The 22470-nt window shown below is 54.7% G+C and overlaps 1 protein-coding gene and 1 non-coding gene across 2 annotated transcripts; one reads left to right on the top strand and one right to left on the bottom strand.

Annotated features, from left to right (window-relative positions):
• The first annotated feature begins 3325 nt into the window (after positions 1-3325).
• Positions 3326-8197, top strand: LOC138401654 (RIMS-binding protein 3A-like). The gene has a single exon (XM_069497152.1). It carries the CDS (start codon positions 3326-3328, stop codon positions 8195-8197), a length of 4872 nt encoding a protein of 1623 aa, XP_069353253.1.
• Positions 8198-11912: 3715 nt separating this feature from the next.
• LOC138401980 (U4 spliceosomal RNA) lies at positions 11913-12053 on the bottom strand. Its single transcript, XR_011236575.1, has one exon. It is a non-coding gene; the product is annotated as a U4 spliceosomal RNA (small nuclear RNA).
• Between the last annotated feature and the right edge of the window lie 10417 nt (positions 12054-22470).

The following is a 22470-nucleotide window of genomic DNA, read 5'->3' as shown; positions in this document are numbered from 1 at the left end:
AACTCACCTGGTTGGGGGGCAGCTGGGTTACCCTCCTCCTCTGAGCTTCCGCCCTCCCTGTGCCCCCAAATGAGGACATGACAGGATTGTCAAGTATCAATGCCAGAGCAGATGGGGGCCTGCCCACAGGCTGCGATGAGAGCCCTGGGAGAGGTTGGCATGGGCCAGAGCTGGTGCAGATGGCTCCCCATCCTTCTGCCCACAATCCCCTCTCAGCTCCTCTGGGTAGCCCCTGCTCCCTCCCGTTCCGCTCTCAGCTCATTTCCTTGTTTCCGGGAAGCCTGCTCTGATGGGCTCTTCTCCCCGCAGCGCCACAACCCTCTCCCACAGCCGTTGCCCAAGCTCCAATTCTACGATGTTCCTTTCAGATTTTCTATTTAGCCTTTGTGTCCTCCCTTAGTCTGTCAACCCTGTGAGGGCAGCAGCCACATCTGGCCTGTCTGCCTCTGTCATGTGTTTGTTGGGCACCTATCCTGTGCCAGGTACCATTCCAGACACGGAGACAGTAGAGAACAAACAGAAAACATGTTGACACAAAAAGAAGGGCCACGGAATGGAAAGCTGGAGCTACTGCAGCTCCAGGGGGTGGGACGCTTAAACCTCTCCTGCGGGCCCTTAGGGTGGAGCCCATGCCCCTCCCCAAGGCCAGCGAAGTTCTGCAAAGCTTGAGGCTTTAATGGCAGCACAGAAATGGCAGGGTAGGGATGTGAACCAGGTCACCAAGGATGCCAAACCTATGGCCCCGAAGGTCATAGACTGGGGCTGTGGGGAGAGGCAACATGGAATATGGGACTGGCAATGTGGGGCCAATGCGATGGAGGACACATCGCGTCTCTCAGGGTCAGTGGAGCCGTGGAGTGTTGGGTGGGGGGTGCATGTGTATATGCACATCACGGACAGAAGGGCCTCTGACCCAGGGGTTTTCACACTTGTTTCTAGGAGCAGAACTCTTTATTAAACCAAAGTCCTCCTTCAAACCTGATAAATGACACTAATGAGTAGATCTGTCCATGGAAGCAGGTAGGGGCAGTGTCTCCCCTTCAGCTCCCGGCATATCCCATCGTCCCCGTCCTATGGTATTTCCAAGGAACCCTGGAACCCTAAGGATTCTGAAATCCATCCACGTGATCCATCCGTTTCATTTTATAGGTGAGAAAGCAGGACCTGGAGAAGGTAGCACACGGTGAGCTGATGCTGGGATGTTGCCCCAGTCTGCACTCTTCCTCATATGTCTTGGGCACCAGCCATGTGCCAGCTTACATGCAGGGATACAGTGGGGACCCATGAAGATATGTCCCCTTGGACATATCTCCCTGAGCTCAGAGTCACTGGGGGTGACAGGCAGGTCACTGGACAATCACTATACAACATTGTGAAAACAGAGATGGCAGAAGCCCAGGCCTGGGGAAGCCCTGCTTTGCTCAACCACTCAGCCATATTCCAGAATGCCTTCGGCATGCCATGGGGGGTGCCAGCACAGGCAGCTGCTGGATGGTGAGTGTGGGGTTCCTACAGACTCACCCCAGTGTCCTCCTCCTTGGTGGCAGCCTGCCCTCCTGACCTGACAGTTTTGGGGCCCACTTGAGGCTGCAGCAAGGCATCCAGGCTGTGGAGTCCCACCCATCACCCGGAGTGACAACCCAGATCTGCCCCCAGCTACCCGAGTACTCTGGCAGGCCACTTCCTGCCAAGCCTCTGGAAGACAGGGCTGTGATGAGGATTCCATGAAGACAGCCCTCCCTGTAGCTACCACACCCAGGAGCCCAGCCCCAGTTCAAGGCTTAAGGCCGTTCCCACATTTCATTCCCCCCACCACATCCACCTCACCTCTCAAAAAGAACATCTGAGCCGGGCGCAGTGGCATGCACCTACTGTCCTAGATACTCAGGAGGCCAAGGCAGGAAGACTGCTTGAGCCCAGAAATTCAAATCCAGCCTGGGCAAAATAGCTAGACTCCTGTCTCTAAAGTAAATAATAAATAAGTAAAAAGAACATCTGGAGCCATAATCTCCTGTGTTCTTGTTACACACCCCTTCCCAAAGGCATTTACTGTGCATTTAGGGGAATCTGGTTTGAAAAACTTGAGTATAGTGGAGAGGGTGAAGCCAGAGAGCCACATGGTGAGTGAATACAGCAGTTGTGAGCGGTCCAGATGCTTCCCGGGCCAAGCAGACATCACAGACCGGGAAGCAAAGGGGCCGCTAATGTGACCTCAGTGTTAAGGTCTGGATGCAGATGCTGGGTACCACATGTCCATCCATCTCCCACAAGCCACTTGGTGCCAGGGGCAGCAAGGGCGGGGAGAAGCCAGTTTGAAGCAGGGTTCCTGAGCTCCAAAGCCACACAGGTGGCCAGTCTGAGAGAAGCCGTGTGTGGGGGCGTGTGTGTGTGTGTGTGTGTGTGTGTGTTCTGCAGCTTGGGACTCTAATGACATTTCTGCTGTGGCCTGACCCTCACTCCTGGCCCAGCCTGAGGTCTCCACCCAAGGCCCCAGTGAGCAGCCCAGACCCTGGGGCTCCAGCCTTTGCTGCCAGGTGGTACCTGGACACGGGAGGTAAGCAGGCCAGGTGGTCGGGTTGGGCATGCACCCTTCCTACCCACCTCACTCTAGGGCCCTATGCCACCTTGCTGGGGAGGGACTTTTCACTTACACCTTCTCCGAGCCCAGTCTAGGCAGCAACACAAATGTGTATCAGACACATCCTTTCCCCAAAAGGATTGGGAGGACAAGTGGAGGTGATTAGGGCTCTTATGGGGCTGTAGGATCCTGGGGAGCCCAGGTCTAGCCAAGTGTAGGCATCTCCTGCTGTATTTCCCAGCCACCTAAGCTAAACGCACCACCTGAACCCAAAGCAGAGCCTGGCCAGGTCTGCCCACACCCCACCTGTGGCCTGAACCACACACCCAGCCCCTTCTCCAGGATTAGGAGCAGCAGCCCTGGCTTTCCTGGGGCACGTTGGCCTGCAACGATTGCACAGCGCCTGAAAGGGTGCCTGGGGTGGGTCCCAATGGGCATGGTACCTTGCCAAGAGCAGGAAGGGTGTGGGGCAGAAAGAGCTCCGGGTATCCCAGGAGAGACATGGGCCAGTTTCAGCAGGGGTATGGGAAGCCCAGCCTTGGCCTAGCCAGCCTGAGAGGCGCGTGGGGCAGACAGACACCCGCAGCAGGAGGTGGAGAAACATGCCCAGAGGCGGAAGGAGCGCGCGGAGACCCCCCGGGGGCGCCGGAAGGGGCGCGCGCGGGGCGGTTGGCCGCGGCCGGGGCGGCCGTTGGAGAACTCCCGCCTGCCAGGCGAGGTCAGGCGTCTGGCCAGGCCGCGGCCACAATGACCAAGGACTCGCCCAACCCGTCGGGCGGTGGCCGCGCGTTGCCCAAGAAATCGGGCGGCCCCGGTCCGGCGTCGGCGGTGCTGGAGGAGCAGAGGCGGGAGCTGGAGAAGCTGCGGGCCGAGCTGGAGGCAGAGCGGGCGCGCGGGCGTGCCGAACGGCGGCACTTCGCGGCCCAGGCGCGCCAGCTGCGGGAGGCGGCCGAGCGAGAGCGGCAGCAGCTGTCCGACCATCTGCGCTCCAAGTGGGAGGCGCAGCGCGGCCGGGAGCTGCGGCAGCTGCAGGAGGAGGTGCAGCGGGAGCGCGAGGCCGAGATCCGGCAGCTGCTGCGCTGGAAGGAGGCCGAGATGCGGCAGCTGCAGCAGCTGTTGCACCGCGAGCGCGACGGCGTGGTGCGCCAGGCGCGGGAGCTGCAGCGCCAGCTGGCCGAGGAGCTAGTGAACCGCGGCTACTGCTGCCGCGCGGGGGCGCCCGGGGCCTCCGCGGCGCAGTGTCGCTGTCGCCTGCAGGACGTGCTGGCGCAGCTGCGCTGGGAAGCCGACGGGGAGCAAGCCGCGCGCATCCGCCACCTGCAGGCGGCGCGGGACGTGGAGCGCCAGCTCTTCCTCAAGTACATCCTGGAGCACTTTCGCTGGCACCCTGTTTTTCCCGGACTCCCGGGCCCCCGGGCCACGCACTCCTCAGAAGAGCCGCTCCTCGAGATCTCAGGCGGCGCCCACCACACTGCGGAGCCCGCCTGTCGACTCGACTCTCTTGACACCCTGAGCGCCGGCGTCCGCGTCCGTTCCCGCTCCCTGGACCTGGTGTCCTCCGCGCGCTCCAGCTCCCCAAGCGGGCTGCTCTCCACGCGTGCCAGCTCCCTCGATTCCTTGGCACCAGCGCGTTCCCGCTCGCTCGACAGCACTCTGAGTCGCCCCAAGGCCTCCGTACGCAAGGAGCGGGCCTCCTCTTCAGACACCTGGGTCCCGGGCTCCCAGAGCCCCTCCCCGCCGCCGCCCCCGCTGCCGCCACCATCCGCACACAGGACACCCGGCGACCCACAGGGAAGAGAAGGCTCCGAGAGCAAGCCCTGCCACGCCCTGACCCCCTCGTCCCCGGGCCTGGACTGCCGCGAGCTGGCGAAGCAGAACTCGGAGCTGGCCGAGGCGTTGCAGGTGCTGGCGCGCCGCTGCTCCGACCTGCGCGAGGAGAACCTGCAGCTGCGGCGCGCCGGCGTCTGCGACCGGGCCGACGAGAAGGTGAAGCGGCTCAAGGTGAAGCACGCGGAGCTGGCGGGCCTCGCGCGGCGCCTGGAGGACCGCGCCCGCCTGCTGCAGGAGACCAACCTGCGGGCGGTGAGCGCGCCTGTGCCCTGCGAGAGTCGCACCAACCTGGAGCTGTGCCAGGCCTTTGCCCGCCAGCGCGCCCGGGACTTGTCTGAGCAGGCGAGCGCGCTGCTAGCCAAGGACAAGCAGATCGAAGAGCTGCGGCAGGAGTGCTACCTGCTGCAGGCGCGTGTCGCCTCGGGCCTCGGCAGTGACCCGCATCCTGGAGACGGCGCCGCCTGCGCCCAGTGGCTCAACGCCAGCGACTTAGACCGGCTGCACCGCCAGTCCCAGCGGGAGGTGCTGCGCCTGCAGAGGCAGCTGACGCTGCAGCAGGGCCACGGTGGCGCCCGAGCAGAGGCGGGAGGCCAGAGCGGCCCCTGCAAGGAGATGCGACGCCAGGTGCAGGCGATGGAGCGCGAGCTGGGAGCGCGGCGCCGCGAGTGCGAGGAGCTGGGCGCCCAGGCGGCGGCGGCGCGGCGGCGCGGCGAGGAAGCAGAGGCACAGCTTCAGGCGGCGCTGCTCAAGGGCGCCTGGCTGGCGGAGGAGAACGCGCGGCTGCAGGCCCAGGCCGACTGGGTGCAGAAGGTGGCGGCTGAGAACAGCGACGTGCGCGGGCAATTGGGCCTACTGGCTGAGCAGCTGCTGCAGCAGGCGGCCAGTGGACAGGACAGGCAGCAGCAGCTGCAGCACAACCTGCAGAAGGCTCTGTGCGACCTCCAGGCTGCCCGGCAGGAGATACAGGCACTGCAGTATCAGCCTGGCCACCCTCCAGAACAGCCCTGGGAGGCCACCCAAGCCGGGGAGTCCCAAACCGGGAGTAGCCCAAGGCCCAAGTCCCAGCCAAGGCCTGAAGATCACACACAGTCACAGCCCTGCAGAGACAAACAGGAGAAAAGGGAAGCCACCCTGGAGGTGAGCCCAGTTGCCCTCGGGGAGCCAGCCAGTGCCCCTCGCGTGCCAGACAGAGTCCTTGCAAGTCTGCCTCCGGACTCCAGGCCTCAGGCCAAGAAAACCAGCTCCCATTCGAACTCCTCCTCCGAGGTGGAGTCCATGTGGGCCACCGTGCCATCCTGCCCTGCTCTGGACATGGACACTGCCAGTGAGGTGGATGATCTGGAGCCTGACAACGTGTCCCCGGCCCTGGAAGTGGGAGGCTCAGAGGCTTCTGCCGCCCCCAAGCTCAAGATTTTCCTGGCTCAGTATAACTACAACCCATTTGAGGGGCCCAACGAGCACCCTGAGGGGGAGCTACCCCTCACAGCTGGGGACTATGTGTATGTCTTCGGGGACATGGACGAGGATGGCTTCTACGAGGGGGAGCTTGAGGATGGCAGGCGGGGACTGGTGCCCTCCAACTTGGTGGAGCAGGTTCCGGACAGCAACATCCCGGGCTGCCTGCCCCCCAAGTCCCCTGACCTTGGCCTCACTCAGCTCCCAGCTGGGCAGGGCAAAGCTTCAAAAGAAGACAGTTTATTACCTGGGGAAGCCCAGGGAGCAGTGGACAGGGGGCTGTGCCACATAGGAAAGGTGGGCCCCAAGGCAGAAGTACCGATAGACATCTTGCATACTGTGACAGAAACCCACCAGCTGGGCTCACCGCAGAGCTTCTCCAGACCCCTTCGAGGGGCCAATGGGGTGTTCTGTGTGGCCCCCATGCAACTACACCTGCACAGTGTCACAGCCACATCGGCTAAGATCACCTGGGTCTACAGCAGTAGCAGCCACCCCCACGTGGTGTACCTCGATGACCAAGAGCACGCCCTGACCCCAGTGGGTGTGAGCTGCTACACCTTCCACGGCCTACATCCTGGCACAAAATACCAGACACGCGTGGAGGTGCGGTTGCCGGGGTACCTGCTGCAGGTGCCCTGGGAAACAATGTCTTCCACTATCACCTTTGACACACCTTTGGCAGGACCACCCCACCCTCCTCTGGACGTGCTGGTGGAGCGCCACGCCTCGCCAGGCCTCCTGGTGGTCAGCTGGCTCCCCGTGACCATTGACTCTGCTGGGTCCTCCAACGGAGTCCAGGTCACTGGCTATGCTGTGTATGCTGATGGGTTAAAAGTTTCGGAGGTCGCCGATGCCACTGCCGGGAGCACTCTGTTGGAATTTTCCCAGCTGCAGGTGCCCCTAACATGCCAGAAGGTCTCAGTGAGAACCATGTCACTCTGTGGTGAGTCTCTGGATTCAGTGCCAGCTCAGGTCCCTGAGGACTGCTTCCCATGGCACCAACTGCCAGAGACTCCTCCCTTTAGCTATACTTGTGGCGACCCATCCACCTGCAGAATCACCTTCCCCGTCTGCCCTCAGAAGCTGGCACTGGCTCCTCTGAGTGCCAAGGCCAGCCCCCATGCCCCTGGAAGCTGCAGGGAGCCCCAGGCGGAGTTCCTAGAAGCATTACCCGAAGAACCCCTGAGGAGGCAGTCTCTAAAGTCCAACCTAAGCTCAGAAGGAGAATGTCCAAGTTCAGGGGCTGGCAGCCAAGCCCAGTGGCTCACAGAGGCCCAGGAGGGCTGCAGAAAGGACCTGCTCTTTCAGAAGAGTCCCCAAAACCACAGGCCACCTTTGCTCAGTGGCCACCCTGGGGGCAGAGAAAACTGCTGCGGGCATATGGGCACCAGCAAAAGCCTCGCTTCAGGATTCGTCCATCTGTCCCCTGAGTGTGGGCCCAGGAAAGAGCCATGTCAGGAAAAGGCTGCCCTTGAGGAGGCCCTTAGGCAAAAGCAAGATGCCCAGGTGTTTACGCCTCCACAGCTGGATACCAGCCAGAGATATGCATCTGACTTCTGTAACATTTTGGAAGAGGAGGAGGCAGTGTGCTTGGATGTGTGGGGCACAGAGGAGCGAGGGCAGAGAAAGGAGCTTGGGCCACAGAGCAGGCGAGGACAGGCTCTGGGGGACAAGCAGGAGTGCCAGCTCCACGAGCCCAGCTCAGTGCGGTGTCCAGCTCCCTCTAGCAAAGTCAGTAAGATGTCCAGGGGTGGCCCCCCACAGCCGGGGACGGGGACCAACACTCCAGCCAGGGTCTTTGTGGCCCTCTTTGATCATGATCCCCCAGCCATGTCCGCCAACTGTGAGGCTGCGGAGGAGGAGCTGGCCTTCTGGAAAGGGCAGTTGCTGAGAGTGTGGGGCTCTAGGGACCCCCATGGCTTTTACCACGGCGAGTGCAATGGGCGAGTGGGCACCATCCCTGGGCATCTGGTGGCCGAGGCAGAGCTGGGCATGGAGTGGACTGATAGGGGGTGGCATTTGCCCTCTGTGGCCCAACTTGGGGACACTGGGGGCCTCATTAGCCCCCAGCGCGCCTCCCCCAGTCCCCAAGGGAACTCCAGGAGACCCCCACTGTGGACTCCAAAGACCATGATGGCGGCTCTGGACTATGATCCCCGGGCCGGGCGAGCAGGAGGCCGGGCAAAGGGCAAGCTGGCGCTGAAGGCGGGGGATGTGGTCACGGTCTATGGGCCTGTGGATGACAAGGGATTCTATTACGGAGAGTCAGGCGGCCACAGGGGCCTGGTCCCAGCCCACTTGCTGGATCACATGTCCCTCTATGGAGAGTGAACAGGGCTCCCTGCAGGGGTGGAGGCCTCTGGCTGCCCACACCCTGCCAGAGAAGCAAGCGTGTGGACCCTCACACCAGCACCCCTCCTGACCACCGTAAGCAGCAAGTGCTGTGTTAAACCGATGGCAGTCCCCAAGCGTCCCCTAGCCTCTGAAAGCAGCAGGGCTTAAATGTGAGTTGAGTCATTTCCAAAAGCCAATCCCTGAGAGTTTGACAGGCTGCTTCAGAGTTGTTGATAACTGCGATAGATCTCGGAGACGTGCCTTTTTCTGTGGCCAATGTGTGTTTTCTTTAGGAGTTAAATGTTATTCACCCATTGCCTTCTGTGAAAGTCTCAAGAAAAGTCTGCATCTTTAAAAAAAAAAGCAATCAGAATGTTATTTTTCTATCTTATGTTCAACCCCTCATTAAAATGTTCATAGAAAGAAAAGAATATTTTAGAAGTTAAAGCACAACCAAGGGAAACACGAGCATGCCTCTTCCTCTCTCTTCTGCCCAGTGGGCCCACAAGGGCTGCAGAAATGTTTTCCTGGCCGGGGAAGGGAGGGTGCCCCCTTACTCTTTAGATTAGGCTCAGGGTCTGCTAGTCTGCACAGGGTCCAGCCAAGAGCCAGGACTGAGAAGCAGGGGCCCAAGGGCTTGGCCGGCCAGACCTTCCCTGAGGGCAGCCCTGCACAGGGGCTGTGTTGCTGGTGAGCCCAATGTGAGGGGTGGGTAGAGTGTCTCCCAGCTGGGGGCCCCACTTTTCCTGAGGCACTTTGTAAGGCTTCTCCTGGGAGGACATTTCCTTATTGGCCCCATTTTGCAGAGTCACCTGAGGCTCAGAGCCACGCCTTCCCTAACCTTCCCAGGCTCCCTCTCCAGGGTGGGGACGAGGAGTGCTTTTGATCCTTCTCTGCTTCTGTTTGAGGCCCCTTTGTTTCCCCATGTCCAACACCGCTGTCAGAGGGAGGACACTGCCTTCCCAGGTGCAGCCAGAAATGACCAGAAGCACCCCAGGGCAGAAAGATTGGAGCCACCACCGGCTGGTTTCATGGTGAATTGGGGCCAGAGGGTTCCACCATGCTGTCCCTGGGGCTGAAAGTGGGGACAAAGAAGGGGCAGGCCTGAGGGCTGTCTCAACCTGACACACTTACTGCTGCCTCATCCTCAAAGACCACACGGGCTACAGGGGAGCGGTGGTGTGCACACGCACACGTGCTACTCGGGAGCCGAAGGCCGCAGGCCCCAGCAAGGGAAGGAAGTACACCTCATTCCTCATCAATCAAGGGCCACTGTCGTCCCCTCTCAGGCTCACAATGACCGTTCATACAGTGACAAAGGCTCTGCTGGGCTTCACCTTCAACCCTTGCCAGCAGCCACCACCTCTCTTCCTTTTGGGCCAAGGATGCTCAGGCCCAGCGTTGGTCACAGCTGAGACCGTCAACTCTCACAACTGTTCTAAAAAACTGGTAAAATAGGCCAGGTGCAGTGGCTCACACCTGTAAGCCCAGCACTTCAGGAGGCTGAGGTGGGAGGATCACTTGAGCCCAGGAGTTCAAGATTACGGTGAGCTATGATCACACCACTGCTCTCCAGCCTGAGCAACAGAGTGAGACCCTATCTCAAAAAAAAATTGTGACATTGTCGTAAAATATAACATAAAATTTACCACTGTAACCATAACCATTTTTACTTGAACAGTTCAGTAAAGTGCATTCACATGGTTGTGAAACAGATCCCCAGAACTCTTTCCATTTTGTAAAACTGGAACTCTGCATCCATTAACAGTAACCCCCATTGCTCTGCCCCCAGCCCTGGAAAACACGGTTCTATTTTGTCTATATGAATTTGACTCTTCGAGGTACCTCGTACAAATGGACTCATACAGTATTTCTCTTTTTTTCCGCCTGTGTTAGCAATTTATTTATTTTTTATTCTTTTTTTTCTTTTTCTTTTCTTTCTTTCTTTTTTTTTTTTTCTGTTGAGACAGAGTCTCACTCTGTTGCCGGGGCTAGAGTGCCGTGGCGTCAGCCTAGCTCACAGCAACCTCAAACTCCTGGGCTTAAGCGATCCTACCGCCTCAGCCTCCCGAGTAGCTGGGACTACAGGCATGCGCCACCATGCCCAGCTAATTTTTTTTCTATATATGTTTTTAGCTGTCCAGATAATTTCTTTCTATTTTTTATTTTTTTTTCACTCTTGCTCAGGCTGGTTTCAAACTCCTGACCTTGAGCGATCCTTCCACCTCAGCCTCCCATAAGTGCTATTACAGGCGTGAACCACTGCGCCTGGCCTTATTCTTTTTTTCTTTCTTTTCTTTTCTTTTTTTCACCTGGAAGACAGAGACAGCAGATTATTTTAAAAATCACCACCCTAGTTTATCAGTTTCTTCTCTGTCCATCATTTTTCTTAACAGAAGAAATTATAAAAAATTGGGGGGACATATTATCTTTGTAGAATGAGTCATGAATAATAAGATTCAAAAGCTCCTAGTTTAACTCCTGAATCAGGTGAAGAATAAATGACAATATAAGAACAAATTTTCTTTACAGCAATATCACAAACAACATTGAATTATTACAGTGCAGTGGTAGTAATTACGTTCACAATAGAAGATTCTTGGCCTGAACACCAGGCAAACTAAAATCAGTGACTGCTTAAAAACTGGAATAATCAGTGCAAGCAGTTGTCTTAGTAGTGAAAAACAAGCCGATCCTGCCTGTGATCCCAGCACTTTGGGAGGCTGAGGCAGGAGGATCACTTGAGGCCAGGAGTTCGAGACTAGCCTGAGCAACATACCCAGCCCCTATTGCTACAAAATAATAATAATAATGATAGTAATAATAATTAGCTGGGCACAGTGGCACATGCCTATAGTTCCAGCTACTCAGAAGGGGGAGGCAGGAGGATCATCTGAGGCCAGGAGTTTAAGATTGCTGTGAGCTATGATCATACCACTGCACTCCAGCCTGGACAGCAGAGTAAGATCCTGTATCAAAAAAAAAAAAAAAAAAAAAAAGGGCTGGCATGGTGGCTGACACCTGTGATCTCAGCACTTTGGGAGCCTGAGGCAGGGGGATCACTTCAGGCCAGAAGCCTGGGCAACATAGCGAGACCCCATCCCTAAAAAAAAAAAAGACGTGAGAACCAAATTCAGTAAGGCCCTTCTGGCTGTGAGTCTCTGACATGAATGACTCCATCTATGTTCAGTGAGAGCCCGGATACCTTCACTTTGACTCTTGGTATTTCTTTTCATCTAGAAGGGTGGAGCAGATTCTCAGCTTTTACAGTTCTTCCACCAGGTCCCCATTCTGGTGCATCTGCAGAAAAATGTCACAGCCTCCCACAAACCTGCCTTGAAGTATACTCGCAGGCTAGTGGGCCACTTGGAACAGTCTTTATTGCCTTTTCAGAGCTTGGGGTCATCCAGGACATTGGAGGACTTATAGTCACAGACTTCACAGCCACAGAACGTGTGCCAACACCAACATGTTGCTGAAGCCGACTAGGGATGCTCTGGCGTCCCTTTGAGGAAGACTACTACCTTGTCCTTCACCAGCGATTCCAGCTGCTCCGAGGAGCCTGGACCCCGCAGGCGGCAGCTGCTGTGTCACACCCGGTGACTACTCACCCTTGCACGCTCACCAGAGCCCTCCTTGGCCCCAGACCTTGACTTGTCAGTAGTAATTGTCTTTTTTTTTATTTTGGAGACAGAGTCTTTTTTTAATTCAGTCCCCATAGGGACTGTCAAAAATTGCCAATGCTGACTGTATTGCAAGTCGTCATGGCGGGGTATTGGGAAAAGTTTTCAATTAGCAATAATCACACCTTGGATAAACCTCATTGGCTATGATACTGCCACTGCACAAAGCTGGAGACAGAGTCTTTGTCCTCAGCTCTGTCCTCAGGCTGGAGAGTAGTGGCACAGTCATGGCTCACGACAGCCTCGAACTCCTGGGCTCAAGCAATCTTCCCACCTCAGCCTCATTAGTAGCTAGGACTACAGGCGCACACTACCATGCCTGGCTAATTTTTAATTTTTTTGGTAGAGATGGGGTCTTGCTATGTTGCCCAGGCTGGTCTCGAACTCTTGGCTTCAAGCAATCCTCCTGCCACAGCCTCCTGAGTTTCTGGGGCTACAGGCGTTGAGCCACCGTGCCCAGCTCAGTTTTTGTCTTTTTGTGACTGGCTTATTTCACCTAGCAGAATGTCCTCAAGGTTCATCCAGGTTGTAGCGTGTGACAGAATTCCTTTCCTTTTTAAGGGTGACTCCATTATATGGATCTACCATATTTTGTTTAGCAGTTTATTTGTCAGTGGACACTTGAGGTGCTTCTACCTTTTAGCTACTGTGAATAACATCTCTAGGAACATGGGTGTACAGATATCTCTTCTTCACGCTTTTTCAAGCCAGCAGATCCCTGGGGAACCCAGAACGGAGCCACAAGAGAACCACTTCTACAGGAGAGGGCAGCCCGGGCCCTCCCAGCTCACCTGTGCCACGTTGGGGGTGTGGGAGGCTGCTCACTGATTAAGGAGTTGGGACAAGTGTGGTCCCCACACACTGCAAGAGCAATGACAGTCTAGTAAGAGAATAGAAACTTTAATTCACACACTTTCAGAATTAAGGACAAGGACTGTCATTGCATAAGAAACACAAATTCAGCCCAATACGGGTCATACTCCACAGGTGGTTCCATCACTTCTAATTAATTTCACAACTTTCCTTCACCGTTGCCCCAAATCACTCACCCGTTTTCCGACAGCTGCAGAGTAGACGTACCAGAGCTCTGAAGGGGCACTTCCACCCCTAACTCCAGCCCCTACCTGTTTTATTTTCCCCCAGAGCCCTCATTGCTGCCTCCCTAGCATGTCACCTGTGTTTTTCTACTGTCTGTGTTCCCAACCATCTCCCCACCAGAAGGTAAGCTCCACAAAGGAAGGGACCTTTTTGGCTTGTTCATTGCCCAGCACATAGTAAATCTTCAATAAATGTTTGTTGAATGAAGGAACAAACCGTTTCCCCTCACTGTCTCTAGGTGGCCCCTGTGCTGGGCTCAGACCTCGGCCTATGCCCCAGGTGTTCGCAACACACACAAGGCTGCTCTCCCCAGTGCAACAGAGCAAGACACGGACCCTGGACAGCAGAGGGTTTGCTAATTCTTCCCGCAGGGACTGGGGCGGGTGCCCGTAAGGAGGAAGACATTCCCCAGTGGGCTGAGGATGTGGCCAGCCAGACCAGGGAGCGAGAAGACATCCCAGGTTAGCAGGAACAGCAGAAGCAAAGGCCCAGAGGCATGAGACAAATGATCAACTGCGTGTTTGGGGAAACTCTGGGAGCAGTGTCATGGGAAGGGAGAAAGGGACTGGGGGACAGGTAGGTCCCCACCCACCAGCTGGCGTGGACCTCTTCTCCTGGGAGGGATATGGGTCCCAGGAGCTTCCTCATGACGCCACCAGGGGGCAGCCCGGGTGCACCCAAGCGTCGACCTGGCAGTGCTGCCTGGGCCACCCCTGCCTGCCTAGGCCTAGTGTCAGGGTGAGCAGGAAATACTGTTTCTTTTTGACCTTGCAGGCCTGGACTCCAGACCCCACCTGGCCCCATGCTCTCCCTCCCCTCTCCCCGGAACACCCTGAGGAACCCCCCAGGTACCCATACGGGCCATCCTTCCAGGGGACCAGGGATCAGTGTCAGGTCTGGCCAGTCTGATGCCCAGCCACAGGAAAGCCTCCCTCCTCACCCTTCCCACAGCCCCACTCCCCTAAATCCTAAATCTTAGAGGCCACAGGAAGTTTTAAAGAAGCACAGGCTGAGAGAAACAGGGCCATGGAGCCATGAATCAGTGGGCTCGGGAACGCAGTCACTGGGGCCCGAGTGCTAGCCTGCCAGAGGACAGCTGGGGGGGCCTCTCTGATCCTCAGTTTCTTCATCTGTTACGGGGTTGGATTTGTTTTGAGCAGGTCCTGTGTGCAGAGCACTTGGCCCAGGGTCAGGACCCAAAGAAAGGCCAAGAAAGCTGATGAGGTCACAAGTCGTGGTTGGGGGCAGGGGAACATGGTTCTGGGCCCAGCATGGCTGCCCTGAGAGCCCAGAGAACCTGGAGACTTCCAGCCAGGGAAAGCCACCTAGGTCTAGTGAGGTGGGCAGGCTGCCAAGGGATCAGAGCAGGCTGGGAAGGAGGTGGATGCCTGGTTGTGGCCTGTTCCAGGCCCCTTCCCTGACCGACCATACAACCTGGGGGCCCAAAGCCTCTCTAGTCCAGACCTGCCCAGGAGGAGGTGTGCAGCCCAGCTGGCCAGAGGGCAGAGGAACCTATGGAGTGGGCAGAGTTCTGGTGCAAGGGTCACTGAGCCTGTCCCAGCCCTGTCCACCCCTGCCCAGGTGCCTCCGGCCCATCCGCCCCCTCCACCTCCCCCTGACCGGCCCCCTCTAGCCCTCTGTCGCTGCGCATTTTCAAAGCATAAGGCTAACTGATCAATTTCAGATTCATTGTATGAAATCTGGAAAAGATTTCACAAGAACACAATGTGAAGGACATAACTTAAAAAGCCCATTTTAAGTGCATTCCACCTTTTGGTCACACCCCACTCTCCCTGTCTCACTCCCGAGGCAGGAGGCTGGGTGGGGCACGCAGAAGTCAGGTGTTCCTTGGAAGGTAGAACATGCTGGGCCAACTCTGGTCTTGTGAAACCAAGCACACTGCCAGGTGGAGGCAGCTCCAGGAACCTGGGCACAGAGGGCTCCTGAGGCTATGGTGGCACCGCTGACACCCCAGCCGGCCCCACAGGTCCTGCCAGCCTCCAGGCTCAACCCCACCTGTTCCTGTCCCAGGTGGTAGGTGGGGTCTACAATGGATCTGTTCCTGCCAGGGCTGGAATGCTCTGTGTTTGGTGGAGGACCCCCTAAAAGTCCCCTGCCCACAGAGCCCATCCACCCTTCCCCTAAAGCCCTGGCCCCTGATATCTGGCCGTAGGCTTGTGTGACCCAATCTGCCCTGTCAAGGGGTCCCTGGAACCCAAGATGGAATCCTGTAACTGACCACCTGGCTGGTTGTGCCTGCCTGGGTGGGCCTCCAGGATATGGACCTCAGTCTCAGGGTGCCCCCTGGCCACAGGCCCTTGGTCAGGGTGGCTTGGGTAGAGGGTGCCCTCCTGGGGGTAGGCACCTTCTGCTCAGCCCGAGAATGGGGCTGCTGAATCCCAGCTCAGTTCTCAGTTGAGAGATCTCAGGCTCTCCTCTCTGCTTTTTGTCTCTCAGCTTCAATTTCCTCTTCCCTAAAAGTGTCCCCCAGCTGCCAGGAACCTTTAGCCAGCTCACTCCCAGGTGTCTGTCAAAAGTGCCCCCCACCTCCTGCAGACAGCTTTCCCCATCCCGCCCACAGGCTTGGCCGGCCCCGGGCATGACCCCCACATTACTCATTTACCCGGCAGCCTCTCCCCTCACACCGTGTCTGTCTTACTCCACGTTGCAGTCTTGGCGCAGGAATCTGGACTTCACACGGAGCAGGCATCGGGGTTTGTGGACCAACCCATTCCTAACTTAGGAAGGGCACCAACCAGCTCATGAATGAGCCTGTCCCAAGAAAGCGGTGGCCTGGGGCTCTCGGTGGCCCTGCTTGCCCCCGAGAGCTGACCTTTGCTGAGCCCTCACTGTGTGCTTTAGATCACGTACTGCTCAGTGCAACCCTGCCCAGACAGTTTAATTATTTTCCCCTTTTGTGGATGGAGAAACTCAGGTTCAGAGACGGGAGGTCATTTGTCAAGGTCATTTAGCAAGTTGGTGGCAGAGCTGGGGTCTGGTCTGAACCCAAGTGCGGCCCTTTGGCCCATGCCCTTATCTGGAGGATTCCTTCCCCCACCCTGGGGGCAGGGCCTTGGTCTAGGGAGGAGGCCAGAGGGAGAGATAGCTAGGAATTCAAATTGGTGGTGCTGGTGGTGGGGGAGGGCGAGGTGCTGGGGCGTGGACAGCACTTAGGGCTTGGGCAACAGGGTGCTCTGCAGAGCTACACAGAGGGGGGTGGGTGCTGCAGCTGGGGCAGGCAGGGACCTGCTGAGTCAGAGATGCCGGAGGGACTGGTGGGGGGAGGCGTCCCACAGATGGCTGTGGGCTGGGGCCAGCAAAAGCACCCCAGGGTGGGGGCCAAGGGGTAGAATTGGGTGCTGAGGCCCCACCCCAGGACCATGGGGAGGAAAGGAGGAAGAGGCCTTGGAGAGGGCAGGGGGCACATTTTCCAGAAGGAGGGAGTGGTCAGCCTCCACAAGGTCACGCAAGATAAGGGCTGCTGCACCCAGCCTCCTACCTCATGACTGTGACCAGAGGCAGCTGCCCCAGCCCAGGGGCTTCCTGGCATCCTGGCCATGAGGGAGACGGCCACCCCCCCCACAAGGCCCCACTGGGCCCTGGTGATGAGGGAAGGCTCCCCCAAAGAAAACTGGAAAGCTGGAATTCAGAAATTCCATGCCCTCCCCCATGTGGTTTTTGTCTACTCTCATTCCTCTGACTATGGGAGCCCAGACAGTGTCCCCAGGAGGTTCTTGGTGCCCTAGAACCCTGTTCCTGAGCCCAGGTTGGGGAGGGGTCTGTTTCCTCCACTCCTGCTCTGACCCCAACTGCTGGAGAGGAACCTCAGTAGGGAAGTGGTTCCACCTTTTGCCCTCCTGCCCACTTCCCCTCTCCTCCATCTACTGAGACTTTGCTGAGCTTCTGCCTCCCCCATCCTGTAATTACGTCACACTCATGCAAGCCAGTGAAGCAGATGTGGCTGGGAGTCCCATTTTATAAGTAGGAAAACCGAGGCCCATAGAAGTCGGTTCCAGGGCAGCTGGCTGGTCAGTGGCACAGCCAAGGGTAGTTCCTGGTTTGGCTGTATCTCTCCAAGGGCTTCCCCCCGAAACCCAGTTCTGCCAGCCCTGGTCTCCACCCTTCCCATTGTAGAGGAACAACTGGGTTCCCATCCATTCACCCAGGCTAGGTGCTGGCCAGGCGCAGGGGCCACAGCATCCTGCAGACAGACCCCAGAACAGGCTCTGCCATTCTAATGGTGGAGATGACCCTGAGATCAAATGGCAAGAGATTAAGGAGCAGGAGATAAGGAGCAGGAGATTCAGGGTGTGGGGAAGACAGACAGGGAGTTTGGAGCAAGCAAGGGGCAGGCAAAGCTCCCCAAGAAAGTCAGGCCTCCCTGAGATTTTAATTTTTCTCTATTTTATAATTATTTTTCTAAAAAATAACAAAAGTAATACACAAGGTCAGGCACAGTGGCTCGCACCTGTAATCGTAGCACTCTGTAAGGCCAAGGCAGGAGGATCACTCGAGGTCGGGAGTTCCAGACCAGCCTGAGCAAGAGTGAGACCCTGTCTCTACTAAAAATAGAAAAAAATTAGCCAGGCATGGTGGTGCATGACCGTAGTCCCAGCTACTGGGGAGGCTGAGGCAGGAGGATCGCTTGAGCCCAGGAGTTTGAGGTTGCAGTGAGCTACGGTGACCCCCTGCACTCTAGCCTGGGCAACAGAGCAAGACTTTGTCTCAAAAAAAAAAAAAAAAAAGTAATACACACATAACAATTTCAACAATAATACATTGAGTTAAATGTGAAAAGTCCCTCCTCACCAATCGAGCTACCTGCTCCATCTTCTCTTCTCCAGTGAATCTGCTGCCCTGGCTTTCCTTTCCTTTAGTAATTTATGCATAAATAGAAGTATATGGGCTGGGTACAGTGGTTCACACCTGTAATCCCAGCACTTTCAGAGGCCAAGGCAGGAGGATTAGCTTGAGGCGAGGAGTTTAAGACCAGCCTGGGCAACACAGCAAGACCCTATTGGTACAAAAATTTTTAAAAAATAGCTGGGACCTATAGTCCCAGCTACTGAGGAGGCTGAGGCAGGAGGATTACTTGAGCCTGGGAGTTGGAGGTTGCAGTGAGCTGTGATCACACTGGTGCACTCCAGTCTGGGTGACAGAGCGAGACCCTGTCTCACCAAAAGAGAGAGAGACAGAGAGAGAGAGAGAGGCATATTTACAAATGGAAATGCTTATATAATTTCTTTCTTTTTTTTTGAGACAGAGTCTCAGTCTGTTGCCCAGGCTAGAGTGCTGTGGCATCAGCCTAGCTCACAGCAACCTGAAACTCATGGGCTCAAGGAATCCTTCTGCCTCAGCCTCCCAAGTAGCTGGGACTACAGGTATGAGCCACCATGCCTGGCTAATTTTTTCTACATGTATTTTTAGTTGTCCAGCTAATTTCTTTCTATTTTTTCAGTAGAGACAGGGTCTCACTCTTGCTCAGGCTGGTCTCGAACTCCTGGCATCAAGGGATCCTCCCGCCTCAGCCTCCCAGAGTGCTAGGATTACAGGCATGAGCCATGGTGCCCGACTGCTTATATAATTTCTATAACCATAAAAGTGATTACATCGTATATATTGTTCTGCATCTTGCTTCTGTCTTACAGAATGTCTTGGCAACTTTAGCAATAAAGCCTTTCACCCCTCTTGGCCTGGGATTGCGACCCCATGGTCAGCTGGGCTCTCAGGGCTGTCTTTCCTTCCCTGCTGAGTCACCGGTGGAGTCCCTCCTTCACATACCTCCTGGGAAAACTGTTCATGCCCTGCTTGCTTAGACCCCTTCACTGGCTCTCCGTGGCCCTTGAGACAAAGACCCCAGAGGTTGGCCTGGGCTGACAATGCCGCCCACTTCTGGGCTCTCAATAAACCCCAGGGTTCCCATGTGCTCAGCGCTACTTGGCCAGCATCCTCTGAGTGCGACTCCAGAAGCCCTCTCTCCCTTCACGACTTTCTTTATTTTATTTTATTTATTTATTTATTTATTTGAGACAGAGTCTCACTCTGTTGCCTGGGCTAGAGTGCCATGGCGTCAGCCTAGCTCATAGCAGCCTCAAACTCTTCTGCCTCAGCCTCCCGAGTAGCTGGGACTACAGGCACGCACCACCATGCCCGGCTAATTTCTTCTCTATATATTTTTAGTTGTCTAGCTAATTTTTTTCTATTTTTTTAGTAGAGACAGGGTCTCGCTCTTGCTCAGGCTGGTCTCGAACTCCTGAGCTCAAGCGATTCCCTTCACGACTTTGAGAAAGCTGCTCCCCTGCCTAGTACCCTCCCGCCTTCCACTCAGGTTTGTCCTTTGGGTCTCACGCGTGCGCCAAATCCTTATGGACCTCTTCATAGGTGCCAGGCACTGTCTGAGGCACCAGGCTGCAGCTGTGAACAAACAGCGAATAATGCTGATTTGCGCGGAGCTCATGTTATAGTGAGCAAGGAAGCACGCACTTCAGTAAGGCAGGTCATGGCCAATAGTGCAAGGACTGGGGTGGACATGGAACCAGAATGCAGAACGCAGGGCAGCTGCTTCAGAAAGAGCAGCCAGCGGAAAGTGCGCCAGCAGTGACACTGGAGCTGAAGGCAGGCATGCCAGGGGGACGGCACAGTGAGAGCAAAGCCTCTTCCTGGCTCCCCAGACCAGGGCAGTCGGCAGCCTGCACCTTTTCTTGCCCAGCCCTTGCCCTCTGTGAACATTCCGTCATCTTCCCCCATGACTGTGGGCTTCCGGGGCCAAGGACCACATCTGTGGTGTTCACGAGCCTGGTGCCCACTTCATCGTGGTGTCAGCCTTTGGATTTTTTATTTGTTTGTTTTAGAAACAGAGTCTCACTCTGTCACCCAGGCTGGAGTGCAGTGGCACAATCATAGCTCGCTGCAGCCTTGAACTCCTGGGCTCCAGTGATCCTCCTGCCTCAGCCTCTTGAGTAGCTGGGACTACAGGCATGCGCCACCACGCCTGGCTCTGTATGGGACATATCTGTACTAAAAATTTTTTGTTTTATCTGAAATTCAAATTTAACTGGGCATCCTGTCTTTTTTATTTGCTAAATCCAGCTGCCCTGTTAAGAAGCTGAGATGTGCCCTTTGGGGATATTTTATATATTTGTTTTCTTTTTGTTTTTATTGAAAACAGATGATGATAAAAGTAACAAATCAGCTCTACTGTTCCCACTTGGCCCTTCCGACATGACACAGCACTCATAGTCACTGACTGCTGTGTTCTACCTGCCCAGCCTCATGTCATTCAAGCCTCCCAGGAGCCCCACAGGCAGGTGCGACTCGACTCCCAAATGACTGATGAGGAAAGCTGATCAGAGAGATTAAGTCCTGTGCTAGACACAGAGAATCTGGAGGGACTTGGGACACAAAATGAATCCAGTTCCAACTGGTTCTCCCATCCCCACCACTGTGTAGTTTTGATATTTCCGTATCACCTTCCACCTAGATACAGTCTTACACGGTTACTGCCAGGGAGAACAAAGTTTTGAAATCTGCTATTTTCATTTACTATTGTATCAAACACTTTCCCTCAAGTTCTTGAGTTTAAGTGCTTAAACTCAAAAATATTGCACTAGAAAAAAGAGGAGTAACCATGCTTGGGTTTTATAAAGCACTTGGCAGGAAATGGGGTTGGAGGTGGGGATTTCTTGTGGGGAGATGCGGCGAGTCCCCCAGGTGACCAGTGGAGAGATATTGAGAGTCTAGCTTACTGTGATTTAGAAACTTTTTTTCTTCCCCTTGGTCCGTTTCTCCCTGATTTTCAAAGGAATATGTGCTAAGTATGGAAAACTTGGAATGTTCAAAAAAGTGAAAGAAGCATAGAAAAAAAAAATCTCCTCACCCACAGAATATGAACTGCTTTAATTTTGGAAAAGTTTATCTGGTAGGACCTATTCAAATTGAAAATGCCCACACATCATTTAACCCTTAGATTCTACTTCTAGAAAACTATTCTACATAAGTAAAAGGCAGGAGTATGTAAAGATATATATGTAAGGATTACTTTAAAAATAACTTTTTGGCCGGGTGCGGGGAGGAAAGAGAATTAGTAACTTTTAAAAAATGTAGCGCCGACATGGTGGCTCACGCCTGTAATCCTAGCACTCTGGAAGGCTGAAATGGGAGGATCGCTTGAGGTCACGAGTTCAAGACCAGCATGAGCAAGAGGGAGACCCAGTCTCTACCAAAAATAGGAAAATTAGCCAGGAGTGCGTGGCACGTGTGTGTAGTCCCAGCTACTCAGGAGGCTGAGGCAGGAGAATGGCTTGAGCCCAGGAGTTTCAGGTTGCCGTGAGCTATGGTTGGGCACTATAGCCCAGGTGACAGAGCGAGACTCTGTCTCAAAAAAAATTAAAAAAAAAGTGATGTACCTCAGTATAGCTAGAATTGTTCCAATTGGAAATAATATTAATACTTTTGTAAGAAAACATACACACTAAACTATACACATACATGAACAAAAATCCCAACCTCCAGAGAGAAGCTCCCTAAATATTTTTGTGTATTTTCTTCAGTTGCTTCTCCATGTATCAATATTTTGTATGCACCTGGAAAATACGATTTTGTATTTTGCTTAAATATCATTTGCACATTTTTAGATAATAAATGTCCTTAGAAAACCACCAATTTAGTGGCTGCTAAATGATCATCATCCATCTTCCTTCATGTGGACTATTTAATCTCCTTGTTAGATGTTTACTTTGTATATATTTTCTTTCATTATTATAAATGGCACTTGAAAAATATTGTTGTACATTAATTTACAAACACAAATGACCATTTTTTTTTTTTTTTTAATGAGACAGAGTCTCACTCTGTTGCCCGGGTAGAATGTGGTGGCGTCATCATAGCTCACTGCAACCTCAGACTCCTGGGCTCAAGCAATCCTCCTGCCTCTGCCTCCCAAGTAGCTGGGACTACAGGCGCCTGAGTGCCACAATTCCCAGCTAATTTTTCTAGTTTTAGTAGAGACAGGGTCTCGCTCTTGCTCAGGCTGGTCTTGAACTCCTGACCTCAAGTGAACCTCCCACCTCGGCCTCCCAGAGTGCTAGGATTACAGGCGTGAGCCACTGTGCCCCACAAATGACTATTGAATGCCTATTACGTCTCAGGTGTGTTCCTAGGCACTGGGGTTCCAAGTTTACAGTCTGGTTAGAGAAACAGCTAATCAGGGACGTGGCTAATTTCCCTAGAACAGAATTCTGGAATACTGGTCCAACGGGGTATGATCATTTTAAAAGATTTTTGGCTCATACTGCCAAATTCATATCCAGGAATTTTGAGTTAATTTACATGCTTCCAACAGATTGTAAGAGTGATTACCCACCGCACCCTGCCTATATTTGAAGATTATCATCTGAAACTGATTTTTAATTTGGTAAAAAAACAGCCTCTTGCTGTTAATTTGTATGTCTTTTGGTTAGCAGAGTGGTTGACATTTTTTTTCAGTAGGTT

This window comes from Eulemur rufifrons, chromosome 21, assembly GCF_041146395.1.
Source record: "Eulemur rufifrons isolate Redbay chromosome 21, OSU_ERuf_1, whole genome shotgun sequence".
In the NCBI taxonomy this organism is placed as follows: domain Eukaryota; kingdom Metazoa; phylum Chordata; class Mammalia; order Primates; family Lemuridae; genus Eulemur; species Eulemur rufifrons.
Note: the sequence above shows the minus strand (reverse complement) of the source record. Positions and strands in the feature narration are given on the sequence as shown.

Coding starts and splice junctions, on each gene's coding strand:
- LOC138401654 (XM_069497152.1), top strand. CDS start 3,326: ATGACCAAGGACTCGCCCAACCCGTCGGGCGGTGGCCGCGCGTTGCCC.